The sequence below is a fragment of the Helianthus annuus genome, chromosome 9 (genome assembly GCF_002127325.2).
Source record: "Helianthus annuus cultivar XRQ/B chromosome 9, HanXRQr2.0-SUNRISE, whole genome shotgun sequence".
NCBI classification, from domain to species: domain Eukaryota; kingdom Viridiplantae; phylum Streptophyta; class Magnoliopsida; order Asterales; family Asteraceae; genus Helianthus; species Helianthus annuus.
Window position 1 is genome coordinate 17,818,860 of NC_035441.2, and position 23,949 is coordinate 17,842,808.

The window sequence follows — 23,949 nt, forward strand, 5'->3', positions numbered from 1 at the left end:
TGGTGAATCCTCGGGAAATGATGACAGTTCTGAACATGACGGAAGTTCAGATGAAGATGTTTCAACTTCATTTGAGGGTGATACAACTTCAAGTTCAAGCGAGGATGGATCTAAATGTGAATCATCAAGGGAGGTTATTAATTCTGATGCAGAAAAGCCAACACCTGAGAGTGATTCCAGTCAGGTATGTGATTCTAAACCTGACTCTATTTCTGCTGTTGTTGAATGTGCGAAATGTTTAGCTTATGCAGAAAAGGAAAGTGAGCTTGAAATTACACTGCAACACAATCAAAAATTGATTGTTGATCTTGCTAAAGCATCTGAAGCTAACTTCTTTCTAGCCAAAAATGAAAAGGAGTTTAAAGAAACAATTAAGTCATTAAAACATGATGTTTCTGAATTACAAAAGGCTGTTTTGAGAAAACAACATGCTAATAATAACTTAATTGACACAATTGAGAAACAAATGGTGGAGTTAGCTACAGCTCGATGCGAGTGTGATGCAATCAAGCAGAAATTGGACAGTTATTCCAATTCCCGCTTTGTTTTGGATCACATCATCAGTGTTCAAAAGGAAAAGGGGGATAAAAAATGTATTGGATACAAAAAATGTCCTCCCCCAATGAGCCACAATTATTCAAAACAGCCTGATGACGAGGATATGCCCCGTTTTGAACCTACTGTGCCACTTGCGCGAGATGACTTTGCTGCAGGCCTCGGGTTCAAAACTGGTACATCTTCCTCGAAACAATCAGCTTCTAAGAATGTGGAAAATTCATCGTGTGAAAAGGAACAGAGTCCTCCCATCATTGAGGATGCTGACTCTTCAGACGATGAATCTGAAGAAATTGTGAAGCCACAGTCTAACTCGGTTACACCAAACATTCCAATTGAGAATCACATCTTGTGTGATCCACCAGTGAAACCGAGTAAGACTGAAACATCAAAGGCAGTGAAGTCCAGTGTACCTAGCATTAAGGAGAATAACTTGTTGTATACGCTCAAGGGAGACAGCAAAATCTATTCTGACAGAGATTTTCCAATTAAAAATGTAAACCAAGATTTAATTGAGAAAGTTTTTGAAGGACGTACTGATAAGTTTTTGGGAAACAAAGGTAACAAAGTGACGGTCACTCAATGTGAACCAATTCCATGTGAGCAAATAAGAAAACAATATGGAAACCAAAAACTGCCAGTTGAGCGAAAACAACAAGTGAATTCTGGAAAAGGTAAAGGCCAGGTGCAGGAAAAGAGGGCTCAGAACAAGAATGTTCAAGCATCAAAAGTTCAGCAGCCTAAGACTGAACAACCAAGGGTTCACCAACCTAAAGTTGAGCAGTCTAAGGCTACTCAACCTAAGGCTACACAACCTAAAATTCAACAATCTAAGGTTGGGCAACCTAAGGTTCAAAGGGTGCAAAACAAAAGAGCTCCAGCTAAGAAAAGAGAACAGAAAGTGAACTTTGTTGGATCAAAGGGTACGGACAAACTTGAAACATTTCAAAATAAATCTAACATTGATTTTGTAAAACAAGTTAGAATTTTAAAACGAAATGATCAGAACAATTATACCCAACACACAAATGGATGTGACTTAGGTCCAAGCACATCTAGATCACAAAGTTCAGTGTCTGGTTCTCCGTCTGGTCATCAACATGTTTCTCCGAGGCTTGTAGAGCGGAGAATGTGTTTTGAATGTGGTACAATTGGACATATAATTCAAAATTGTCCATATCTTCATAAGTTGAAAGCAAAGGTTGATGATGCACGTGAACAAAATCATGCCGCCCAAGAGAATAGAAAAGGCAAACAGGGCGAAAACAAGAAAAAGGATCGGAAGATAAACTTCGTGAAATCAAGAGGGACTGATAAAATTGATACTTTCAAAAACAAATCCAACAAGGATTCTGTTAAACAAAGTAAAATTTTGAAAAGAAACAGTCAAAACAACTATACACAACAAACAAACGGTTGTGATATAGGACCAAGTACCTCAAGATCACGAAGTTCATCATCCAGCTGTTACAGTTATGATACTCCGAGGTTTGTTGAGCGGAGATCATGCTTTGAATGCTGTGAGTATGGACACATCATTAAGAATTGTCCATATCTCACCAAGAGAAAGTCAAAAGTTGATGCCCCCCATGGTAACAATTACCATAAAAGACCTGTTTCACCAAAACAGGACCCTCGTTTTGTTAAACAACGAGAAAAGAAACAGAAAAAGAAACAAAGAAAAGAAGTTGAAAAAGTTTTAAAACCGGAGGTCATCCAAACAAAATCTGTTAAATCGGATGTTAAACATGAAAAACAGAAACAGATTTGGATACCAAAACCGGTAACTGTTTCAGGGGGAGCTGCATCAATTCCGAATCATCGGGAAATGGATGTTACAATTCTCGATGATGACGGACGACCCAAGTCTGTGAAGGCTTGGGTCCCCCTCTCCAACTAATCTCTGAATGAGTGTGCAGGATGTTCCAGGAGGAACTATTGATAGTTTTAGGATTGTTGATAGTGGAGCGTCCATGCACAAGATTGGCGACATAAGGCTCCGAAATATTGGCATATCTAGGAGAATGTTGTTGCCATTGATGGAGAGAGAGGAAAAGAAAAAGAAAAGAAGACAAAAATGTCTGATGAAAGAATGTGGCTGAATGAAGTTGCAAAATTCGACCAGATGAAGAATGTGCCAAAATTTTGGTCGTTATGGTTTTTGATCAGGTCCTCAGGAAAGACTCCAATGAAATGTGTGCGAATGCCTTGGCATGGATTGAACATCCGCACAACAATTCTGAAAGAGAAAGACAGAGACCTTCGCTGGTGCAATGTTGAAGACCAGCCGGACCGGGAGGTTTATGATCTTGTTGCTGTCAAGAGATTTCTCAGTAGCTACAAAATCGACTTTGAAGTCCACACCGGGTGGATATCCAGTTTGAGAGAGTGATCAGATTCCTTGCAATGCACGAAGCAGTTGCAGGATACGGTTTTTAAATTTCAAATTTCTCCTATACTTGTTGATTTTTAGGCTGCTATATGAATTATATCGTCTCGTACAGCACTCTTTGGCCTGACACGTTGATCTCGAATATCACCTCACACGTGATTGTTTCTTTATGAAACTCGTCAATGTTGTTATGGTCCGCACCGCTTACCGACGTGCCAACTGATTTTCCCAAAATTCGATAAATCTTTTCTGATAAAAACCTAATTTGGGTAACCGGCATTAAGGTCAAGCAAGAGCAAAACCATCATCGGAAAATCATTTTTGTAAATACCTTTGTGTTTTTAAATTTGTCTTAGTTTCTTGATTTTAGGGGGAGTAAATCCAAAAATCTGAAAATCCAAAAACATCGAAAAATTTCAAAAACACAAAAACAATAGAAAATCAAAAATGAGTTTCCTGGCGAGCAAAAGAGAAAATGATAGTACATCAGTGGTCTATCCAAGCCTCTTTAAACCTTAAATGAAAAACGATAAGCAGCTCTATATAAGATGTATCGGTAGGCTCACAATCATTTTAAAGTGTGCAGGGTGATATAAATCTTAATCGACTGAAGACCAGGTGGGAACCATTCATTGGCATATGGTCTTAGTACCGAAATTTCGTTTGATAGATTGCCGAGGTTCTGAGATATTCGGTCTTTATGCTGCTTATCATCTGGGTATCGTGGTTGTATCTTTTACCGAAAAATAACGGGGACGCAAGTCTAGATTTTCCATGATACTATACATACGTGTACATAATTACATACGTGTACATATCTCATACTGCATTCGACCTCAATAAGTGATAAACAATCACATGTCCAAATCAAATAAGTGATAAAATATCACATTTATCCGGGAGTCAAGTTCGTCTCTCTGCTGTACGGAAGTACTGACCTGTTCACGGACTTGCTCCTGTGCCCTCATGCATCGAAAATCAAGTTCCTCATCAATAAGTGATTATATCACATAGGGCTTGTTTTCAAAACAAAATAAGTGAGAATCTCACATCATATACGGTCAAACAGATGATAATCGGTATACTCACCGGTAAGATGAACTCTCGTGCATACCTTGATACGGGAATGTGTCGTGATGTGGATGAACACCGGTCGGTAAGTATAAATCATACATTAACGTATCCTCTAAACATGATTACATCTGATAAGTTGAGCTTAAGTGGACAACAATACCGATAATTGTTATAGGATGCTTATCTTAATGTTAACTAACTGAACAACAAGAGTGTTTTGGCATGACCGTACACTGATATGATTCTCTTACCCTCGAAACTCGCAAAAAGAATGTATGTATATATTTATTTACTGCTTTCAGTATTTACATTTAGAAAAGTCAAAAATACCAAAAAGATTTTAGGTGTGTTTTAATTTAAACTTTATAAAAGCCAAAAAGATTTTATTTCTAATTTATTTTCGATCGTACGATGTTGGAACTCGAGTCTTCGTTGCCTGAAACCTGAACGAAAACCGAATTGACTAAAATCTTCATAAACGGTTGAAATTTGCAAGTCTTTGAAAGTTGAAATCTGAAATTGATAAATCTGAAAAACTTTCAATCTGTCGGACGGTGTTTGATTGTGACATGGTCATCCGTGTGTCACTTGTTTATGATTAACTATATTCCAAGCAGTTGTTCTCATTACGCGTTTAGATTTCTTGCATGTGCAGATTCTAAAGGCTAGGAGAACATGGTCGATGACAAAGCTTTGGAATGAAGACACGACATGAAGGCACTCAAATGATGAAGATGATCGAGTTGCCGCTGACCATCATCAACACCACAAGGATCTCACTTCATAAAGATAAAGTATTTCACGAGCATAACTCAAGGGGGAGCTTATGTTAAGGGGGAGTTTGTTAACACACTTCCTACATGATACGGGTAGTTTGTTGATACACTCTCTGCTTTCAATACGTGAAGACTTTGAAGATCCTCCGGCATTGAAGACTTGAAAGGACATCAGAGTTTTGAGAACTCGAAGACCAAAGACCATCGAAGTTCGAGACGAGTCTACAACTATAGAGAATAAAGACAAAGCTACAGCCAAGGGGGAGTTTGTTGGTGCACTTTGTGTCTGTACTTTGTCTATATTTTGTAATGTATAAAACGATGTCTTTTGTCGGTTGTGTTTACGTCTTTTATGTGTTGTATTGTGTTGTAATATGTGTTTGACCAAGTCAACCATCCTCCTGGTTTGACTTGGCCAAACTTCAACACTTAGTATTTGAAAGATAGAGTGTCACGAAGGATGTCTTCGAAGGATGATGTTTATCCTTCGAAGACTTCGAAAGATGTCTTTCGGAGGATCTTTATGGACCTCGAAGGATACACTATCCTTCGAGGTATGTCTAGATCCTTCGAGATCTTTCGATAGGTTTTCTGGTCGACAGATGATCCTTCGACCAGGACATCTATCCTTCGTGCATGGGAATCTGTTTTGGGTATATATATCCATGAAGGGTTTCACTTTCACACTAAGTTCTGTCATAGTGTTCTGTCCAAAGTGTGTGTTCATTGTAGAGAGCTTTTGTGTGTGAAACCCAGGTCTTTGTAAGAGTGTATTTTCAGTTTGGTCAAGGTCTGTAACCGTGTCCACTGAAATACAAGAGAAAACTTTGATACTTGCTTGTCTACTCTTTCTCTTGTTCACTTTGCTTTCATATAAACTCCGGTTTGCTTGCTAGCTTGGATTCCGCACTTGCTAGTGGGTTAAACATAACAAGGAATAGGTTAAACCTCAACCTCCGAGGGACCTACACATTCGCAAAGTAGGATTTGGTGGTCTTCGAGATCGGTTGGGAGGTGGCAGTGACACTTGAAGCATCAAGAACCTGCATGCATAAACCTAGGGGGAGATTGTTGGAACCTGAAGGTTTATACATGTAGGTTTGCATAGTATAGGGGTTGTTTATGTTTTGTTTTATTCTAGTGTATGTGGGCCGAGAACAATAGTATTGGGTTGTTAGTTTGTGTCGCAACTGGGCTTAGGGGTCGCAACCGGGCTTAGGGTTCCCCTAGTCAATTATGTATTTAAGCCAACCTCAACCATTTGGTTGAGGTTGTTGGTCAATAGGAGGTTGCGAGTTGAAGGGGAAGTTCTTGTATCAGTCTTCGTTAATCGTTGAATGCAAGATCTCTTTGGTTTGTGATTCATATTATTCTATATTATTGTTTCTTTATGATTGTTTGTTCTTGAATCATCTTGTGATTGTTTTCCGCACCTTCACAAGACGTTGTTGATATCATTGATAGATCCTGCAAGGGTTTTACAAAGCTGGAAGGGGATTATCCTATGCCACCAGCACACGGGCTATGGTTGACCCACCGAAGACCCCATACAGAACAATGGGAAGATATGTACTTGCCACGTCTAGAATGGTATACATCGATAATGAATCCTCGGCCAAGATCAAACCCTAGTCTGAATTACATAGATAGTTGTACGGAAGAATGATTTTTGTAATTAATAGTATTTTTTTGTAATTAATAGTATTTTTTTTGTAATTAATAGTATTTTTTTTGTAATTAATAGTATTTTTTTGTAATTAATACTATTTTTTTGTAATTAATAGTATTTTTTTGTAATTAATAGTATTTTTTTATAATTTTCTACAAATTCTATAATTTTTATTATAATTTCTATCATTATTCTATAATTAGAATTCATTAAAAAGTAATTTTTATTATAATTTCTAAAAAAAAATACAAGTATACGACTCGTATAGAGCTAGACGGGTCGTATATGGTTGACCAAAAGACCATTTAGCCCCTGATATGCCCCCAATCTAGGCTTATTTCAGGGGCTAAAAAGTTATTTTACTTAAACCAGACGCCTCGTATAGAGCTATACGGATCGTCTATTTGAGCGGGTTTTTGAAAATTTAAATTTTGAATATCTGAATTTCAAAATTTGAATTTATTGAACATGGACGCTTCGTATAGACTTGTACGGGTCGTATATTTAAGCGGTAACATTTCTTTTACTTTAAATTTGAATTTTGAAAATAGTTTTTGTTAATTACTATTTTACCCTTGAAAGTCCCCAGTATAGCCCTTTAACAGGGGCTCAAAGGTAATTTGCACGCCTAGACGACGCGTACAGGTCTGTACGAGGAGTACAACTGAGGCGGCAACTTTAACACCTTTTCCTTTTTTAATTATTAAAAAACTTTTATTAAATGACCATTTTGCCCCTGTATAGCCTCCAGTATAGGCATTACTCAGGGGAAAAATGGTAACTAACCACACTCCAGAAATATCTTTTTGGTTTGGTTAATTACCATTTTGCCCCTGAAAAATGCCTATACTGGGGCTATACAGGGGCAAAAAAGTCATTTAACAAAAAGTATAGACGTCTCGTATAGATCTATACGAGTCGTCTATGTGTCGTATAAGTCTGGGGGGCCTAGACGACACTGATTACACCCCCAAACAACAAAAACACACACATATGGAGAAGACAGAGCTATACGCCTCGTACGTATTTCGACCGTATTTTTGGAGATTTGAAGCATCACCGGTACGTATTTCATCCCGTAGTTAAGCATTTTTGTCTCGTTTTTTCCTTTAGACCGTAGGTTTGCCCTGAAATTTGAATTTTGTTGGGTTTTGGGGGTTTGACTATAAGGTTGAAGATGAACAAGTAGAACATGACGCCGAATATAGCCCTATACGAGGGCTATACGAGGCTCTGAATTTTTTTTTTGTAATGTTATTATTATTGTTATTATTATTCTTTTTATTGTTATTATGATTATTGTTATTATTGTTTATTAATTATTATATTTTAAATATTATTATTATTATTATTATTATAATTATTTTTATTATTTATTAATTATTATTATTAAAAACATTATTATTATTGTTATTAAATATTATTATTATTATTAATTATTGTTAATATTGTTATTATTTATTAATTATTATTATTAAAAACATTATTATTATTGCTATTAAATATTATTATTATTATTAATGTTATTATTTTTATTATTATTATTTAATTATTTAATTATTTACTTATTTATTATTGTTTTTATACGTATACAGTATTTATTATGGAGGACGATCTGATTCCGGGCGATGACATTCACGTAGAGCCGGTTCAGCAGGGTCCACGACGGAGACGGCGACCGCCTGTGGATACGCTGCAGGGGCATCCATATCTAGAGTTTCCCGACGGGGAGGGTGTCGTTTGTTATGGACCCACTGTACAGGTATGTACATTTATTATGGCAATTATTGTGATTATATGCATTGTTTATTAATCTTTGTTTCTGTATTTCGCTAACACTATCTGCAGGTATCTGCACCATTTGCTCGCTACTTCTATTTCAGCGCGCGGCTACAGCCGTGAGTGGTGTACGACCACAGATCTTTTTTTCCTTTATTGTTTGTTGTATAGGAGGCCGTGCGCACTAGCACACGGTCTAGCCCAGTACTACGCCTCCGCCCATCACCGGCAGGAGCGCGGATTTTTGTATGGCGGGGTGTACGTGATCGTCATTGCCCGTTCATTGGGCCTCGTACCACACCAGGACCCACATCTACGGACGCCGGCAATCATGCCGACGCGGATGGGTATGCAGTCGCTGTGGGGGATGAGGGTAATCAAGTGGTTCCCCGTTGGCCCACGGTTTAAAAACCGCGAAGGGGGCGTATGGACAGAGGAGCCCCTACCAGAGCATTTCGAGCCCGTTCATCCTCCTGCAGATCCTGCTGATGTAGTGCCCGTGGATGACCCTCCGGAGGATGTAGACGGTGCAGCGGTACCACACCCACCGCCACCTACCGGGGCACCTCAGTTTTCACGTCACGTTATTCCAGGTCATGCCCCAGAAGCTGCGCTACATCCGGATGTACGAGCCGAGCTTGACAGGCTCAACGATTTGGTAGGTTGGCTGGTACGGGCGGAGCAAGATAGACGAGAGAGAGAGGGATTACCCCCGATACCGCTTCCACCGGTTCGAGCACCACATCAGCAGCACCAGCCGCAGCAGCAGCATCAGGATTCGGATTCGGATTTGGATGCATAGACCTGTTATTGTTTTTATTTTTATTATGGATGTACAAACTTATCTTATATATTTTTGTTATGGATGTAAAAAGTTATCTTATATATGTCATATTTATGTTTGTTTTCAGTTATTCGGTTACTTAATGATTGTTGTCTTAAATTTAGATAATATGGAAACAAAATATGTTTTGAATATAATACGGAAACAATATAACCCCTTGAATATAATACGGAAACAATATTTGAAAGAGATAAAATTTTAATCGAAAGAATAATATTTAAAAAAGTAAAATGTTAAAAACAATATAATATTTAATCGATATAATATATTTAAAGAGCCGATTTTTAAAATAGTTGATTTAAAAAAACAAAAACTTTTTATAGTGTAAAAAAAACAAAACTTTTTTTAAAACCAAAAAAGGACGATTTTTATAATAGTTGATTTTTAAAAAACAAAAACTTTTTATAGTGTAAAAAAGAAAAAAAACTTTTTTTAAAAACAAAAAAAATTTCAATAAAAAAACACATCTTCCAGACTATCCAAAAAACCATACCAAAACCCACCAAAACACCCCTCATTTCAGCCAAAAAAAAACCAAGCATAGACGCCTCGTATAGGGCGATACCCTTCGTATAGGGTTCCTTAAACATCGTGCCTGACACCCTCTGAGACCCCCTCGAATTCAGTGCATATACGCCTCGTATAGAGCTATACGAGGCGTCTAGGGCACAAAAAGTGTGAAATTAGGCGGAGAAGGTGTCCGGATAGTCTAGGCCTTAATTTAACATCTTTACTGGTAATTTAGATGGATTGAAGTTTTAATTTGGTAATAACGTCTCTGACTTTTCCCTTGGGGTTGTAAATTAGCTTTTCTAGGGCTTTGAAATCACAATCTGTTTTAAAATATGTTTAATCACCTTTCATTATTGATAATTTAGATTGTTTAATGTTCCTAACTTGCATATAGTGTCTTGGTTGTTGTGAATCAACACCACCAAATGACGGGCTATTTATGTTGCAGGTCATGGTAATATAAATTTGGAAATTTTTAGTTCATTAATTTGCCTATATTTTGGACTGAAAAGTGAAGTGTTACTACTAAAATTTTGGGCATTTTTAGTTCATATGCTAACCGCCTCACGCGGGCCCGGGTTTTCGGAGCTGCATTTCGTGTCTGCAGGATGTGCGGGCACGAGTTCAACCAAATTCCAGTTCAGAAGCTCATTTTTTGCACCCCCCCTGCGCGCGGGTAGTAATTGTGGTAAAACATGTAATAAAGCTACAATGGAGTAGTAAAGGCTTTACCTTATAAACAACCACTCACTTTGTTCCCACACCAATGTGGGACAAAGTATTTACCACCTTTTGAGACTTTCATTGACACACCCAAAACTTCCAACATATAAGTCCTAAACTTTTGCACTATTAGCTACATGATCTTATTGAGTGATGTTGATGGAGATGAATGCGTACTTGATTATGATTATTGATTAAAGACAGTTTTTATGTTTATGTTTTAAGTGTGTTTCGACTTTAATTTATGTTTTAACTATGTTTTTTTATGCAGTGTGTTTTTTAATCATGTTTTTTTGTTTATTATTGATTAACAAGTAGAATGGGTCATATTGATGTGTATAATATTTTTTTTTATTTTTTTTATTTTGAGCGCTTCGAATATGTGAAGCTCTCGCTTCGCGCTTGAAGCTTCACTTAAAGCTTTTGGAACCAAAACGCTTTGGAGCGCCTCGCGCTTTTTTAAACCAAGCATTGTTGGGTGCTCTTAATTACCCAACAAACCTATGGAATTTTCAAGCTTTAGAGTACCATGTTGTAAATTGTTTTGTTGCCGCATTGCGCGGATTTCTTACTAGTTTAGGCTGCTCGGTATTGAGTGATTTTAGAAAAAAGAAATTTAAGGTCACTGGAGAACGGTTGATTCAATGTAAAGATGACACTACAACTTCTCAAGTAACAACTAAAAGCACTCCATAAACAAACTGAGATGGTTGATGAGGGGATCTTATATAACAACTTCCCAAGAGATCTATCAATATCCATGGGTTCATTGTCTAGTATTTCAACATTGTAAGCCTCTTTTTTAGAACTGCTCATTACTAAACTGTTGTATATATATTTTTTCTTGAACTGTTTCATGTATGGCAGTCATGTGTAGAATATAATCAGTTAACAACTTAAACTTTCATTTGTTCTTTAATTGTGTAGTATTCATATCAGTCGGGAAGTATTGAATGTGGCTACCATGTGATGACGTTCATGAAGGAGATAGCTTACGAAGGAGTTGAAATACTTGACAATGATAATGTAAGTTTTGGCATATTTTAGCCGGCATGTTATAGAAATCTGTAGTCATATGTCCAAACAAATGCTTAAATTCATAGATCTAGATTTACTCTTGAAAATTAAATATCCAAACATATGCTTAAATTCATAGATTAAGATTTAAATTCTAATTTTTTAGACTTATTTCATTTAATTGTTGTCTTAGGTTGGCGAATGAGTAGCTGAATACTCGTGCGGATATCGATAGCATTTGTGAAGATTGGTCGACTTATGTGGCTACCTCTATTTTTAAGGGACAAATTGTATTTTAGGTGTTGATGAATGTATTGTATTGACAAACAATTTTTTTGTTAACGTTAAAATAGTTGTAGTATATTTGACAAATGATTATCTAATGGGTTGTTTTGGGATATATAAACATGTATTTGTTTTTTGAAAGAGTTTTATTATTTTTGTTATTATATATATGTATCTAGGGTAAATTAGTAATTTTATATTTTTAAACAATTAAAATCATGACATGTGTAAATGAATGTCATAAACTCGTGTCATAAATGTGCGTCATTAAAAAGTGTCATAAGTTGTGTGTCATAAACGTGTGTCATTAATGTTTGTCATAAATGTGTGATAAAAACATGACACACAATGCATGTCATGTAAATTTTATGACTTCTCAATCAACGACAAGCTTTTGTGTGTCATGAGTACCCTTTTATGACGTGCAATGCACGTCAAGAAATGTGTTTTTTCTAGTAGTGATATACTTATGTACATATTAGTCAAAAACCGAACTTATACGCGATATAATAGTATGTATATAAATATATATATGTTAAATTTTACAAGGCAAGAGAGAGGCCTTTGAATAAAATGAAAGATACTTGTATATTGTTGAAAAGTTGATTGTTCAATTTTGAAAAATAACGAGGACTTGTGTTGTCGGGGGCGTCCAAAAATAGAGGAAACTCTGCTTATTTTTTGAAAAAATCCGTAAACAAAATGTGTTTTATTATAAGACGAACTTTATGGATTTGGTTATCACAATTTTTTTTAACAAAATTACGATTCGTATATTATTTACAACAATAAATATAGTTATTATATTTATTCTAAACTTCAAAATTTCGACAATTATTTTATAAAAATAAATAGCTTTTATATATATTTATTTTGAACATAAAATAACTCGGATTTCCTTTATAAAAATAAATATAGTTTATATATTTATTTCAAATATAAAACAACACGAATTCGTTTTATAAAAATAAATATAGTTTATATATTTATTTCAAATATCCTATAACAGGAATTCTTTTATAAAATTAAATATAGTTTATATATTTATTTCATTCATCAAACAACACGATGATTCTTCTATAAATATAACTTTTTATATTTATTTCAAAACGACACACTATATATCATATGTATATCAACGTACGAGTTTGCAAGATACCATTTTCATATAAATGTTCATTATATAACGCACAACCTCTAGAGACGACTAACGAGATTCTACTGATATATTTATATGTTTTTATATAAAAATATTTATATATTCTAAATCCCTTGAAAACTATGTCTTTCCAAGACATATTAATTACCGATGTTAAATGAACAAAGCAAGTATTACTTAATCGTTTTCATTAAGTTAACAACTTACCGTCGAATCGTTCCGTTAACGATTAACGGAACGATTCGGTGAGCTCGGTGACACGTAGTTTAGTTACCACATTTATTTAGAAACTTATAAGATATTCCGTGTTAGGGATATTATAGAATGTACGCTAGCGAATCACGTCTTGGAAACGACATCACAAAGTCATATTAAGCAACCTTTGCACAAGGATGTTAAGGCGAGTTCATAACCCCACCTTTTTCTGGTTTTACATTTTATAAATGTTTTCGGGGTAGAAAGACATGCAAGTTTTGCAAAAGCATACAAGGTTTTCGATAAACATAAATTACATGTTTCTAAATCATGTTAAATGCAAGTTTTAACTAACACAAAGGATTTGGGAATTGCAATACACTCAAATGGTTTACGGAAGGTTTATGCTAAAGATACCGGTTTTACTAAACACACGCGTATTTTCGAAATGTGCATACGAACAACGGGATAAACCAGTGAGTTCATGTCCCCTTTTCATATTAAATGTTTTCTATTTTACAAATTACAAGGGAAATACATGAACGATGGTATGATAAGCTAGGGAAGAAAAAACTAGATCATGTGCGGATATGGTTGTACTTAAGCACCATTAATCTAGTTTAGACCAAAGAACAAAGGGTTAGATCTAACGGGTGTTGGCGAGCCCCACTCTTGGTCAAGGACCCACACGGAAGAGTGCATTTGTGTCATAGTCGAGGATATTCGACGTAAAATCGTTTGGGTTTGGGTTGCTTCCTATGCCGTCACACATATTAATGTCCTTGGAAAACATTAATGTTCAACGATTTCATTAACGCTTTACATACGGATTCTCATACAAATATAACTTACAGTTACAACTCACAACCTACAGTTACAACTCATAACTTACATTTACAACTCACAACTTACTATTTACACTTATAACTTACATTTAAATGCCATATTTAATACAAATACAACTCATGGGTTCATGAACGCGTGTTGTCCTTGTCCGGTGCGGGCATTGGCGGTTACACAAGTTTACAGACACAACAGTTTACAAATACAAAGTTTTCACATATCATTGCCGAAGAAAATGATTTTATTTCGTTTCTCAACAATATTTAAAAACTGGTTATTCAAAAAGATTTATTGCAAATCTTTTACAAACAAACTATGAACTCGCTCAACTTTATGTTGATTTTTCGCATGTTTCTTTCTAAGGTTGCATTTCAAAATTATGGCACGGTTGGAATAGAAGAACCATGTGGATTCGAGTACTTAGTGGGCGTTCGTTTTCTAGGAGTCTTAGCTTTACTTGCTTCTACTGTGTAATGAACATACCATTCGGATCACACCCGGCTCTGATGAAATCGACTTATCGCTGTGTGACAGATTGGTATCAGAGCTATAGATTACAACAAATAGGGTTTTCTGTAGAGATAGCTAGGCTCTAACCTCACCTTTCTCTGGGACTTATATTACTTAGACTTTGAATACAACACAGAACGCCTAAGACTCGAATATGGTCTCCAACCGTTGCCGAAAAACAAAAAGTCTAACTTTTGTTTTTTAAGCATACGCTAATGTTGTGTTTTCTATACGGTAAACAAAAACAATTACACAATAAAAGAAACTTTGAGCGTTTAGGAAACATGCATTTAGAACCTTCGGAAACATTTGTCGAAGTTCATTAAAGGTCATCACGTAGGAACCACGTCTATTAACTCGGGCAAAGCGCCATTATTAGGTCGTCCATGCTATTCTAATTAACCAAGCAGGTAACCTACGCAAAACGAAGTACGAGCGTGCAAACTAGTCGAAACTCAAGTTATACATCAACGGAGGTTGAAGTACTTCACAAACGACTTATGAGTCAAGGTCTTTGAGAAGACACGATGGAGCATTTCAGCGACGATGCTAATCCTGTCAACAGGAGAACTATCGAGCAGGATGCGACAAGTTATCACGCGGTCCTGCAACGACACAAATCACGCCAAGGAGAAGACGCATGTCTCTGCATTCCCCCTTATCTCCATAAAGACGAATACGCTATGTTCGACATTCCATTTATTTGAAATTCCGACTTTTGCATCTAGTGAGTAGATATTCACATCTCTACTCCTCTTGATGGTCATTGTACCACGATAATTTCTTTCATTATAGCGAACACTCATTTGCTTCAATTCTTGAAAATTCATATGTTACACATGCATCGTTTGTTATGCATGTGATTTCATTTCAAATGATCGTTTTCATCAAAATTTCAATTATTATTTCGCTATATTCAAGTTATTGCTTTGTGATTTGAATAACCTACATTCTTGTAAGTGTTGACTCCTTGCTATAAAGTCAATGAATTTCTTGAAACTTCTTTTCTTTTCACGTTACACACATGGTTTTTCGTTGTAACCATGCCGAAATTTCCTTGTCGAAACACGTATTGATTGTTGGATTGCGCCTAAACCAAGTTCAATTGTTTGAACTTGACCATTACACATATTCAATTCAAGGCACCATATGATGTATAGAGAGCATCAGATTCAAATAAATTTTTAACAAGCGTTTCATTTTTTCCGAATCATAGTAGACTTATTTAGTCTTCGACTGTGTGGTGGTGTTTTTCACAAATTTGAAGCTTGCGCTAAACTCCTTTACATATCTCATGCACAGATTTAATTAATTATTCATTGATTCATTTTAAATCCACTTTGATTGATCATGTTAAAGCAGCCTTAACACAATCGTTTGTTAAGACAATTGTACACAAATTCATGTTATATTTCGGTGTACCTCCTAACGGTTCTTTCATTATCGAACGAATGTTTTCTGATATTCGTTGCTTTTTCATCTTCGATCGAAAACAGTTTTTTTGATATTCCATTTTCAATTGGAAAATCCTATGACGTTGTTTGAAACAAATTTTCAGGTTTACTTCATTGCGCTTCATTTGATTACACGGTGAACTTGTTCGGTCACCGCTAATATTGAATTATCTCGATCACTACGACACCTTGTAGCGTCGGTATAACTTGCAGCTTGTGCTGATCACGATTGAGTGTTTCATGCAAAACTATTTCATTTGAGCTTGTTGATTCTAAGGTTGATTCTAAGTTTCATCTAGCGAATGTTATTATACCTAGAACTCAATTGCTGTTGGAAAAATAGGTGAAAATAGCATTTTCACAAATATAGGAAAATGATTTTTTCCTATTTTGGACTAGAAATAAATATAATAGAATGAGCGGGTTTTATGTATTTATTTGTGGGTTTATGTTCTATGTTGCAAGAGCTTCGCAATGGACTAAACCACGTCCAAAACGGAGCTAAGATGAATGAGATATCGATGCTCAAACTTGGGTGTTTGAAACATTGAATGTTGAAACAAAAGGCAAAGTAGCACCTTGTCCCACATCGGAGGAGAGATGGAACTTAAATGGGTATTTAAGGTGGAACTCTCCATCCTTATTGTTTCATGGAAGCACACACTAGTGTCCTCGCGAAGGGTCCGCACCCTAACTCGCACTCGCACTCGCACACGCTCGCGCTCGCGCGTAGCGTGGGCGATTAGGCGTAATGTGGCGCTTTGATGGCGCACTTTGCACTTCGCCCGCTTGAGAACCGCCTTTGTATTTTTGACCACGTGCGCGTGGTTGATCACAGGGGCTGCAAGGACCAAGTAGCGTGCAGGTTCGACGCGCGTGACGTGGAGTCCGCGTGCGAGTACTAGTGGCACGAAGACGCGCAGTTGCGCATGGTGCATGGGTCCTGGTTGTGGGTGCGTGGCGCACCAGAGTGAGCCAATACGACGCGACTATGTGGCGTGCTCGTAGAGGCTCACAGGTGACGTGGCGCACGCGCGCATGGTCCTAAGTCAGGGTGGCGCATGCGCGCATGGCAGTGAGCCAGTTGGACGCACCACGCATGAGCGTGCAGACCTGCGCGCGCACCAGTGTCTCTTGCGCGCGCGCAGAAGCTTCCGACATTGAATGTTTGTGTAGTTACAGTTCAGCTTCGAAACTGACGAAGTAACGGTCATTGACTGAGAATTAAATGACGTATTAAATTGCATTAAAGACGTTTAATGCAAATTAAACCTCTCTATTAATTCTTATGACCGTTTCGATGTAGATGTAGTATAAATACAACATATCCACCACTGAAGAAACACACTAGCAACAACAGCTATATGCAAACAATTCTATGCACACTTCTGATTATCTTCTTCCTGCAAGTTTCAAGGTAACCTTCGGGTTGTAGGCTATCTCCGGCAGTACGCTGCTTCGGCTGTTGTACCCTGGGAAACAAAACGAGTACTCTTAGGAGACTCGGAATTTGTTTTAAGGGAAGCATGTTGAACACGTGCCTCAGCCTTCTTCTTCATCTAAGTTCTTGTATTTTATTTTATTTCAGTTTTAATTGTACTGTAATTTTGCTTTCTTTATTTCTTTGTATTGTAATCAGTAGTAAAAATTTGTTATTTTATTTATCATTACGCGAACGGTTCCTACAATCTTAAAACAAATTTTTAAAACCGTTCATGTAATCAAAACCATTCTGTTTGTGATTCAAACCAGTTTTGTTTTCACTCAGTTTGTGTTTTAAAAACAGATTTTTTTTTGTTTTCATCTTTAAAGGAGCGACCTTGGTTGATAACCATTCTGTTTACATTCAGATTGTCCTAAATATCGGTAATAAACTTTCTGATTTGGTCTTCAAAGTTGGACTTAGAAGCCAATCAGTAAGTTCTAATTATTAAAAATTTTCTGTTTTTGGTCCTCGAAGTTGGACTTAGAAGCCTAAACAGTAACTTTGTGGTAAAATTAAAATTTAATAGTTTACTTCTGGTTTTTTGCGTAAATAAGAACTTTTGACTAAAATTTAAAATTTTTTAATTTTTTCAGCATGTCGAACGAAAACGTCAACGTTAACAACACAAATCTTGTGACGGGAACCCCCCTCAACGCCACCACTGTGGGAGCGTCCACAGTGGCCAATCACGCTGAACGACCCGAGAAGTTCTCGGGTCTACACTTTAAGAGGTGGCAGCAGAAGATGTTCTTCTACCTGACCACCATGAACCTTGCGAGGTTCTTAACGGAAATCGCTCCCCAACCTGTGGAAGGGGAGACCGACACACAAAGACAGTGTGCGGTAGATGCGTGGAAGCATTCGGATTTCATATGTCATGGCTATGTGTTAAACGGCTTGTCAGATGTGTTGTATAATGTGTACAACAACGTCAAGACTTCCAAAGACCTTTGGGATGCTTTAGAGAAGAAGTACAAAATGGAGGATGCTGGCACAAAGAAATTTGTGGTAGCCCGTTTTTTGTATTTTAAAATGGTTGAGTCTAAAACAGTTATGAATCAAGTCCAAGAATTCCAAATTATACTTCATGACATCTCTGTAGAAGGCATGACACTTAGTGAGACATTCCAAGTGGCAGCGATGATTGAAAAGTTACCTCCTAGTTGGGTTGATTTTATGAATTATCTTAAACACAAACGGAAGGAGATGAGTATAGAGGACCTTATTGTTCGTCTCCGGATTGAAGAGGACAATAGAATTACCCTAAAGGCAGCCTTGCGCAGACTAGTGCTAGCGCAAATTTGGTTGAGCATGGGCAATCCACTAAGTGCGCGAAGGGCAAGGGGAAAAAGGACAAAGGGAAAGCAAAGGCTAGCAACCTTGGACCAAAGAAAGGGGTTGTGAAAAAGAAACCTCAGACATTCCAAGGGACTTGTTACAACTGTGACGAGCCGGGGCATCGGGCTAACCAATGCAAGAAACCAAAGCGGAATGCCTTTGGTGGCAATGATTTCCGATAAAAGCGCAATGATGGATGAGGTCAATACCGTGACTAACACTCCAAAAGGATGGTGGGTTGATACGGGCGCGACCCGTCACGTTTGCGCAGACAAAAGCCTCTTTACCACCTTCAAGGCGCTTTCTGGAGAAGAGAAGTTGTATACGGGAAATGCAGCCACCGCTGACATCATGGGTGAAGGAACGGTGATCTTGAAGTGGACTTCGGGGAAGGAGCTCACTCTAAGTAACGTGTTGTATGTCCCGGACTTGCGGAAGAATCTAGTATCGGGATGGTTGCTTAATAAGTTTGGATTTCATTTAGTTTTTGAGAGCGATTAATTTGTACTAACTAAATGAGGAATGTATGTAGGCAAGGGCTATGCCCAAAATGGTATGTTCAAATTGAATGTAATGGTTGTCAAGAACATGAATAAAATTGCTACTACTTCTACTTATATGCTTGAGTTTTCTGATTCGAATAAATGGCATGCTAGATTAGGTCACGTCAATTTTAATTCAATACGCCGTTTAATCAATTTAAATTGTATACCAACATTCCATATTGATACACACTATAAATGTGAAACTTGCGTAGAATCCAAACTTACAAGATCATCATCGAAATCGGCTGAACGAATAACCGAACCCCTTGATTTAATTCAAACCGATATTTGTGATTTAAAAGCGGTACCCACAAGAGGTGGAAATAAGTACTTCATCATGTTTATTGACGATAGTACGAAATATTGCTATGTATATTTACTAAAGAGTAAAGATGAAGCAATAACTAAATTTATCTTGTATAAAAATGAAGTTGTTCTCAACTTCAGAAGAAGATAAAAGCTTTGCGAAGCGACCAAGGAGGCGAATATGTTGCACCTTTTGCCGATTTATGCGCAAAAAGTGGCATTGTACATGAGTGTACACCTCTTTATTCTCCACAATCAAATGGCGTGGCGGAACGAAAGAACCGAACATTGAAAGAAATGATGAACACCATGTTGATAAGTATTGGGGTGAGCCATGAAATGTGGGGGGAAGCCATTCTCTCGACTAATTATCTTTTGAACAAGATATCACTCAAAAAGAGAGACAAAAGTCCATATGATTTATGGAAAAGGAAGAAACCTTCATACAAATACTTGAAAGTGTGGGGGTGCTTAGCAAAGGTGATTGTACCACCTCCTAAGGCTCTTAGGATAGGACCCAAAACAATTGATTGCATATTTATTGGGTATGCACATCAAAGTAGTGCACATCGCTTTCTTGTACATGAGTCCAAGAATCCTGATGTACACGTAAACACTCTCATGGAGGTGAATCCTAACGTTGTGTCTTACTTTGAAAATGTGTTTCCTTTGAGAAGATAAACACATGCAACGTCATCAACACCTAATTTTGAAGTAGGTGAAAGCTCATCTACACCAGTTGATGAGGTAGTTCATGATAAGACATATGAACGACCTGAGGTTGAGGAAAGTGATCGCAGGCGAAGTAAAAGGCCAAGGGTTGAAAAATCATTCGGTCCAGACTTCGTTAGTTATCTGGTTAAGGGCGAGCCCAATACATATCGCGAAGCGGTTTCCTCTTCAGAAGGACCTCAATGGAAAGAAGCAATAAGAAATGAAATAGATTCTATATTGCAAAATCATACTTGGGAGTTAGTAGATCTTCCACCTGGTTGCAATCCACTTGGATATCGATGGATATTCAAAAGGAAGATGAAAACTGATGGAAGTATTGATAAGTACAAGGCTAGGTTGGTGATTAAAGGATTTAGACAAAAGAAGGTCTAGATTACTTTGATACCTACTCGCCTGTGACGCGCTCAACCCCGATTATATTGGGTCTTGTTATAGCGGCTTTAAGAAATTTGGAAGTTCACCAAATGGACGTTAAAACCGCATTTCTAAATGATGATTTAGAAGAAGAGATTTACATGGAGCAACCTGAAGGTTTCTCCGCCCTTGGTCTAGAGGGTAAAGTATGTAAACTCGTCAAGTCTTTGTATGGCTTGAAGCAAGCACCAAAACAATGGCACCAAAATTTTGATCAACAACCATTATTCATAACGCTTACACATGTTAACGAGAACCACTTCATACATGTTAAGCTGGAAGGGGATTATCCTATGCCACCAGCACACGGGCTATGGTTGACCCACCGAAGACCCCATACAGAACAATGAGAAGATATGTACTTGCCACGTCTAGAATGGTATACATCGATAATGAATCCTCGGCCAAGATCAAACCCCAGTCTTAATTACATAGATAGTTATACGGAAAAATGATTTTTGTAATTAATAGTACTTTTTGTAATTAATAGTATTTTTTTGTAACTAATAGTATTTTTTTGTAATTAATAGTATTTTTTTGTAATTAATACTATTTTTTGTAATTAATAGTATTTTTTTATAATCAATAGTATTTTTCTATAATTTTCTACAAATTCTATAATTTTTATTATAATTTCTATCATTATTCTATATTTAGAATTCATTAAAACGTAATTTTTATTATAATTTCTATCATTATCGTATAGAGCTAGACGGGTCGTATATGGTTGACCAAAAGACCATTTAGCCCCTGATATGCCCCCAATCTAGGCTTATTTCAGGGGCTAAAAAGTAATTTTACTTAAACCAGACGCCTCGTATAGAGCTATACGGATCGTCTATTTGAGAGGGTTTTTGAAAATTTAAATTTTGAATATCTGAATTTCAAAATTTGAATTTTTTGAACATGGACGCTTCGTATAGACGGGTCGTATATTTGAGCTGTAACAATTCTTTTACTTTAAATTTGAATTTTGAAAATAGTTTTTGTTAATTACTATTTTACCCCTGAAAGTCCCCAGTATAGCCCTTTAACAGGGGCTCAAAGGTAATTTGCACGCCTAGACGACGCGTACAGGTCTCTACGAGGAGTACAACTGAGGCGGCAACTTTAACACCTTTTCCTTTTTTAATTATTAAAAAAGTTTTATTAAATGACCATTTTGCCCCTGTATAGCCTCCAGTATAGGCATTACTCAGGGGCAAAATGGTAATTAACCACTCCAGAAATATCTTTTTGGTTTGGTTAATTACCATTTTGCCCCTGAAAAATGCCTATACTGGGGGCTATATAGGGGTAAAAAAGTCATTTAACAAAAAGTATAGACGTCTGGTATAGATCTATACGAGTCGTCTATGTGTCGTATAAGTCTGGGGCCTAGACGACACTGATTACACCCCCAAACAACAAAAACACAAACATACGGATAAGACAGAGCTATACGCCTCGTACGTATTTCGACCGTATTTTTTGAGATCTGAAGCATCACAGGTACGTATTTCATCCCGTAGTTAAGTATTTTTGTCTCGTTTTTGCCTTTAGACCGTAGGTTTGCCCTGAAATTTGAATTTTGTTGGGTTTTGGGGGTTTGACTATAAGGTTGAAGATGAACAAGTAGAACAGGACGCCGAATATAGCCCTATACGAGGGCTATACGAGGCTCTGAATTTTTTTTTTGTAATGTTATTATTATTGTTATTATTATTCTTTTTATTGTTATTATTATTATTGTTATTATTATTGTTATTATTATTATTGTTATTATTGTTTATTAATTATTATATTTTAAATATTATTATTATTATTATTATTATTATTTATAAATTATATTATTATTATTATTATTAATTATTGTTATTATTAATTATTATTATTAAAAACATTATTATTATTGTTATTAAATATTATTATTATTATTATTAATTATTGTTAATATTATTATTATTTATTAATTATTATTATTATTATTTATTAATTATTATATTATTATTATTATTATTATTATTAATATTGTTATTATTTATTAATTATTATTATTAAAAACATAATTATTATTATTATTATTAAATATTATTATTATTATTAATTGTTGTTAATTTTATTATTATTTATTAATTATTATTATCAAAAACATTATTATTATTGTTATTAAATATTATTATTATTATTAATGTTATTATTTTTATTATTATTATTTAATTATTTAATTATTTACTTATTTATTATTGTTTTTATACGTATACAATATTTATTATGGAGGACGATCTGATTCCGGGCGATGACATTCACGTAGAGCCGGTTCAGCAGGGTCCACGACGGAGACGGCGACCGCCTGTGGATACGCTGCAGGGGCATCCATATCTAGAGTTTCCCGACGGCACCGAGGCCGCCCGTCATTGCCAGAAGCTTAGGAGGATGCACATTGGATCGCATGCAGCGATCGACTGGGGTGCGATGGATGAGATTGCTGAGACGCCGAGAGTGCGTCGGTTTATACCTGTCGATTCGCCGTGGCATCGTCATTTTGATTTGGCGCACACGCCGACCTCCAGGGAGCTGCTGGTCGAGTTCCTTTCGTCATTCACATTTCACCCTCCTGGTGACCCAGTGCCGCTTCCGTACCCAGGTGCTCCCCATCCGCCTGAGGTTTCTTTCAGGCTTGCTGGTGTTATGCGTTCGATGACGCTAGCATAGTTTGCGGTGCATTGTGGTTTATACATGCGGGGGGAGATCGAGATTGAGATTTACACAGCGGGGCTAGTGGTGGTTGAAAAACCCACTCTTGTAGGGTTCTGGCAGGTGATTGCGGGGGAGACTCATTGGGAGCACGACAAGTCGAAGGGGAGGGTGTCGTTTGTTATGGACCCACTGTACAGGTATGTACATTTATTATGGCAATTATTGTGATTATATGCATTGTTTATTAATCTTTGTTTCTGTATTTCGCTAACACTATTTGCAGGTATCTGCACCATTTGCTCGCTACTTCTATTTCAGCGCGTGGCTATAGCCGTGAGTGGTGTACGACCACAGATCTTTTTTTCCTTTATTGTTTGTTGTATAGGAGGTCGTGCGCGCTAGCACACGGTCTAGCCCAGTTCTACGCCACCGCCCATCACCGGCAGGAGCGCGGATTTTTGTATGGCGGGGCGTACGTGACCGTCATTGCCCGTTCATTGGGCCTCGTACCACACCAGGACCCACATCTACGGACGCCGGCAATCATGCCGACGCGGATGGGTATGCAGTCGCTGTGGGGGATGAGGGTAAACAAGAGGTTCCCCGTTGGCCCGCGGTTTAAAAACCGCGATGGGGGCGTATGGACAGAGGAGCCCCT

General features: G+C 36.9%; 1 protein-coding gene across 1 annotated transcript; it reads left to right on the forward strand.

Moving 5' to 3' along the window:
• The first annotated feature begins 18,039 nt into the window (after nt 1–18,039).
• LOC110875347 lies at nt 18,040–19,113 on the forward strand. The gene is made up of 2 exons (XM_022123544.1): nt 18,040–18,578; nt 18,798–19,113. The coding sequence occupies exons 1-2, from the start codon at nt 18,040–18,042 to the stop codon at nt 19,111–19,113; spliced, it is 855 nt and encodes a 284-aa protein (XP_021979236.1).
• Nucleotides 19,114–23,949: the final 4,836 nt, after the last annotated feature.

Excerpts from the sequence above, each read along its gene's own strand:
- LOC110875347 (XM_022123544.1), top strand. The coding sequence starts at position 18,040 with ATGAACCTTGCGAGGTTCTTAACGGAAATCGCTCCCCAACCTGTGGAA. Across the intron at positions 18,579-18,797 it reads CTAGTGCTAGCGCAAATTTG|CGCAATGATGGATGAGGTCA; the intron begins GTTGAGCATGGG and ends TTCCGATAAAAG.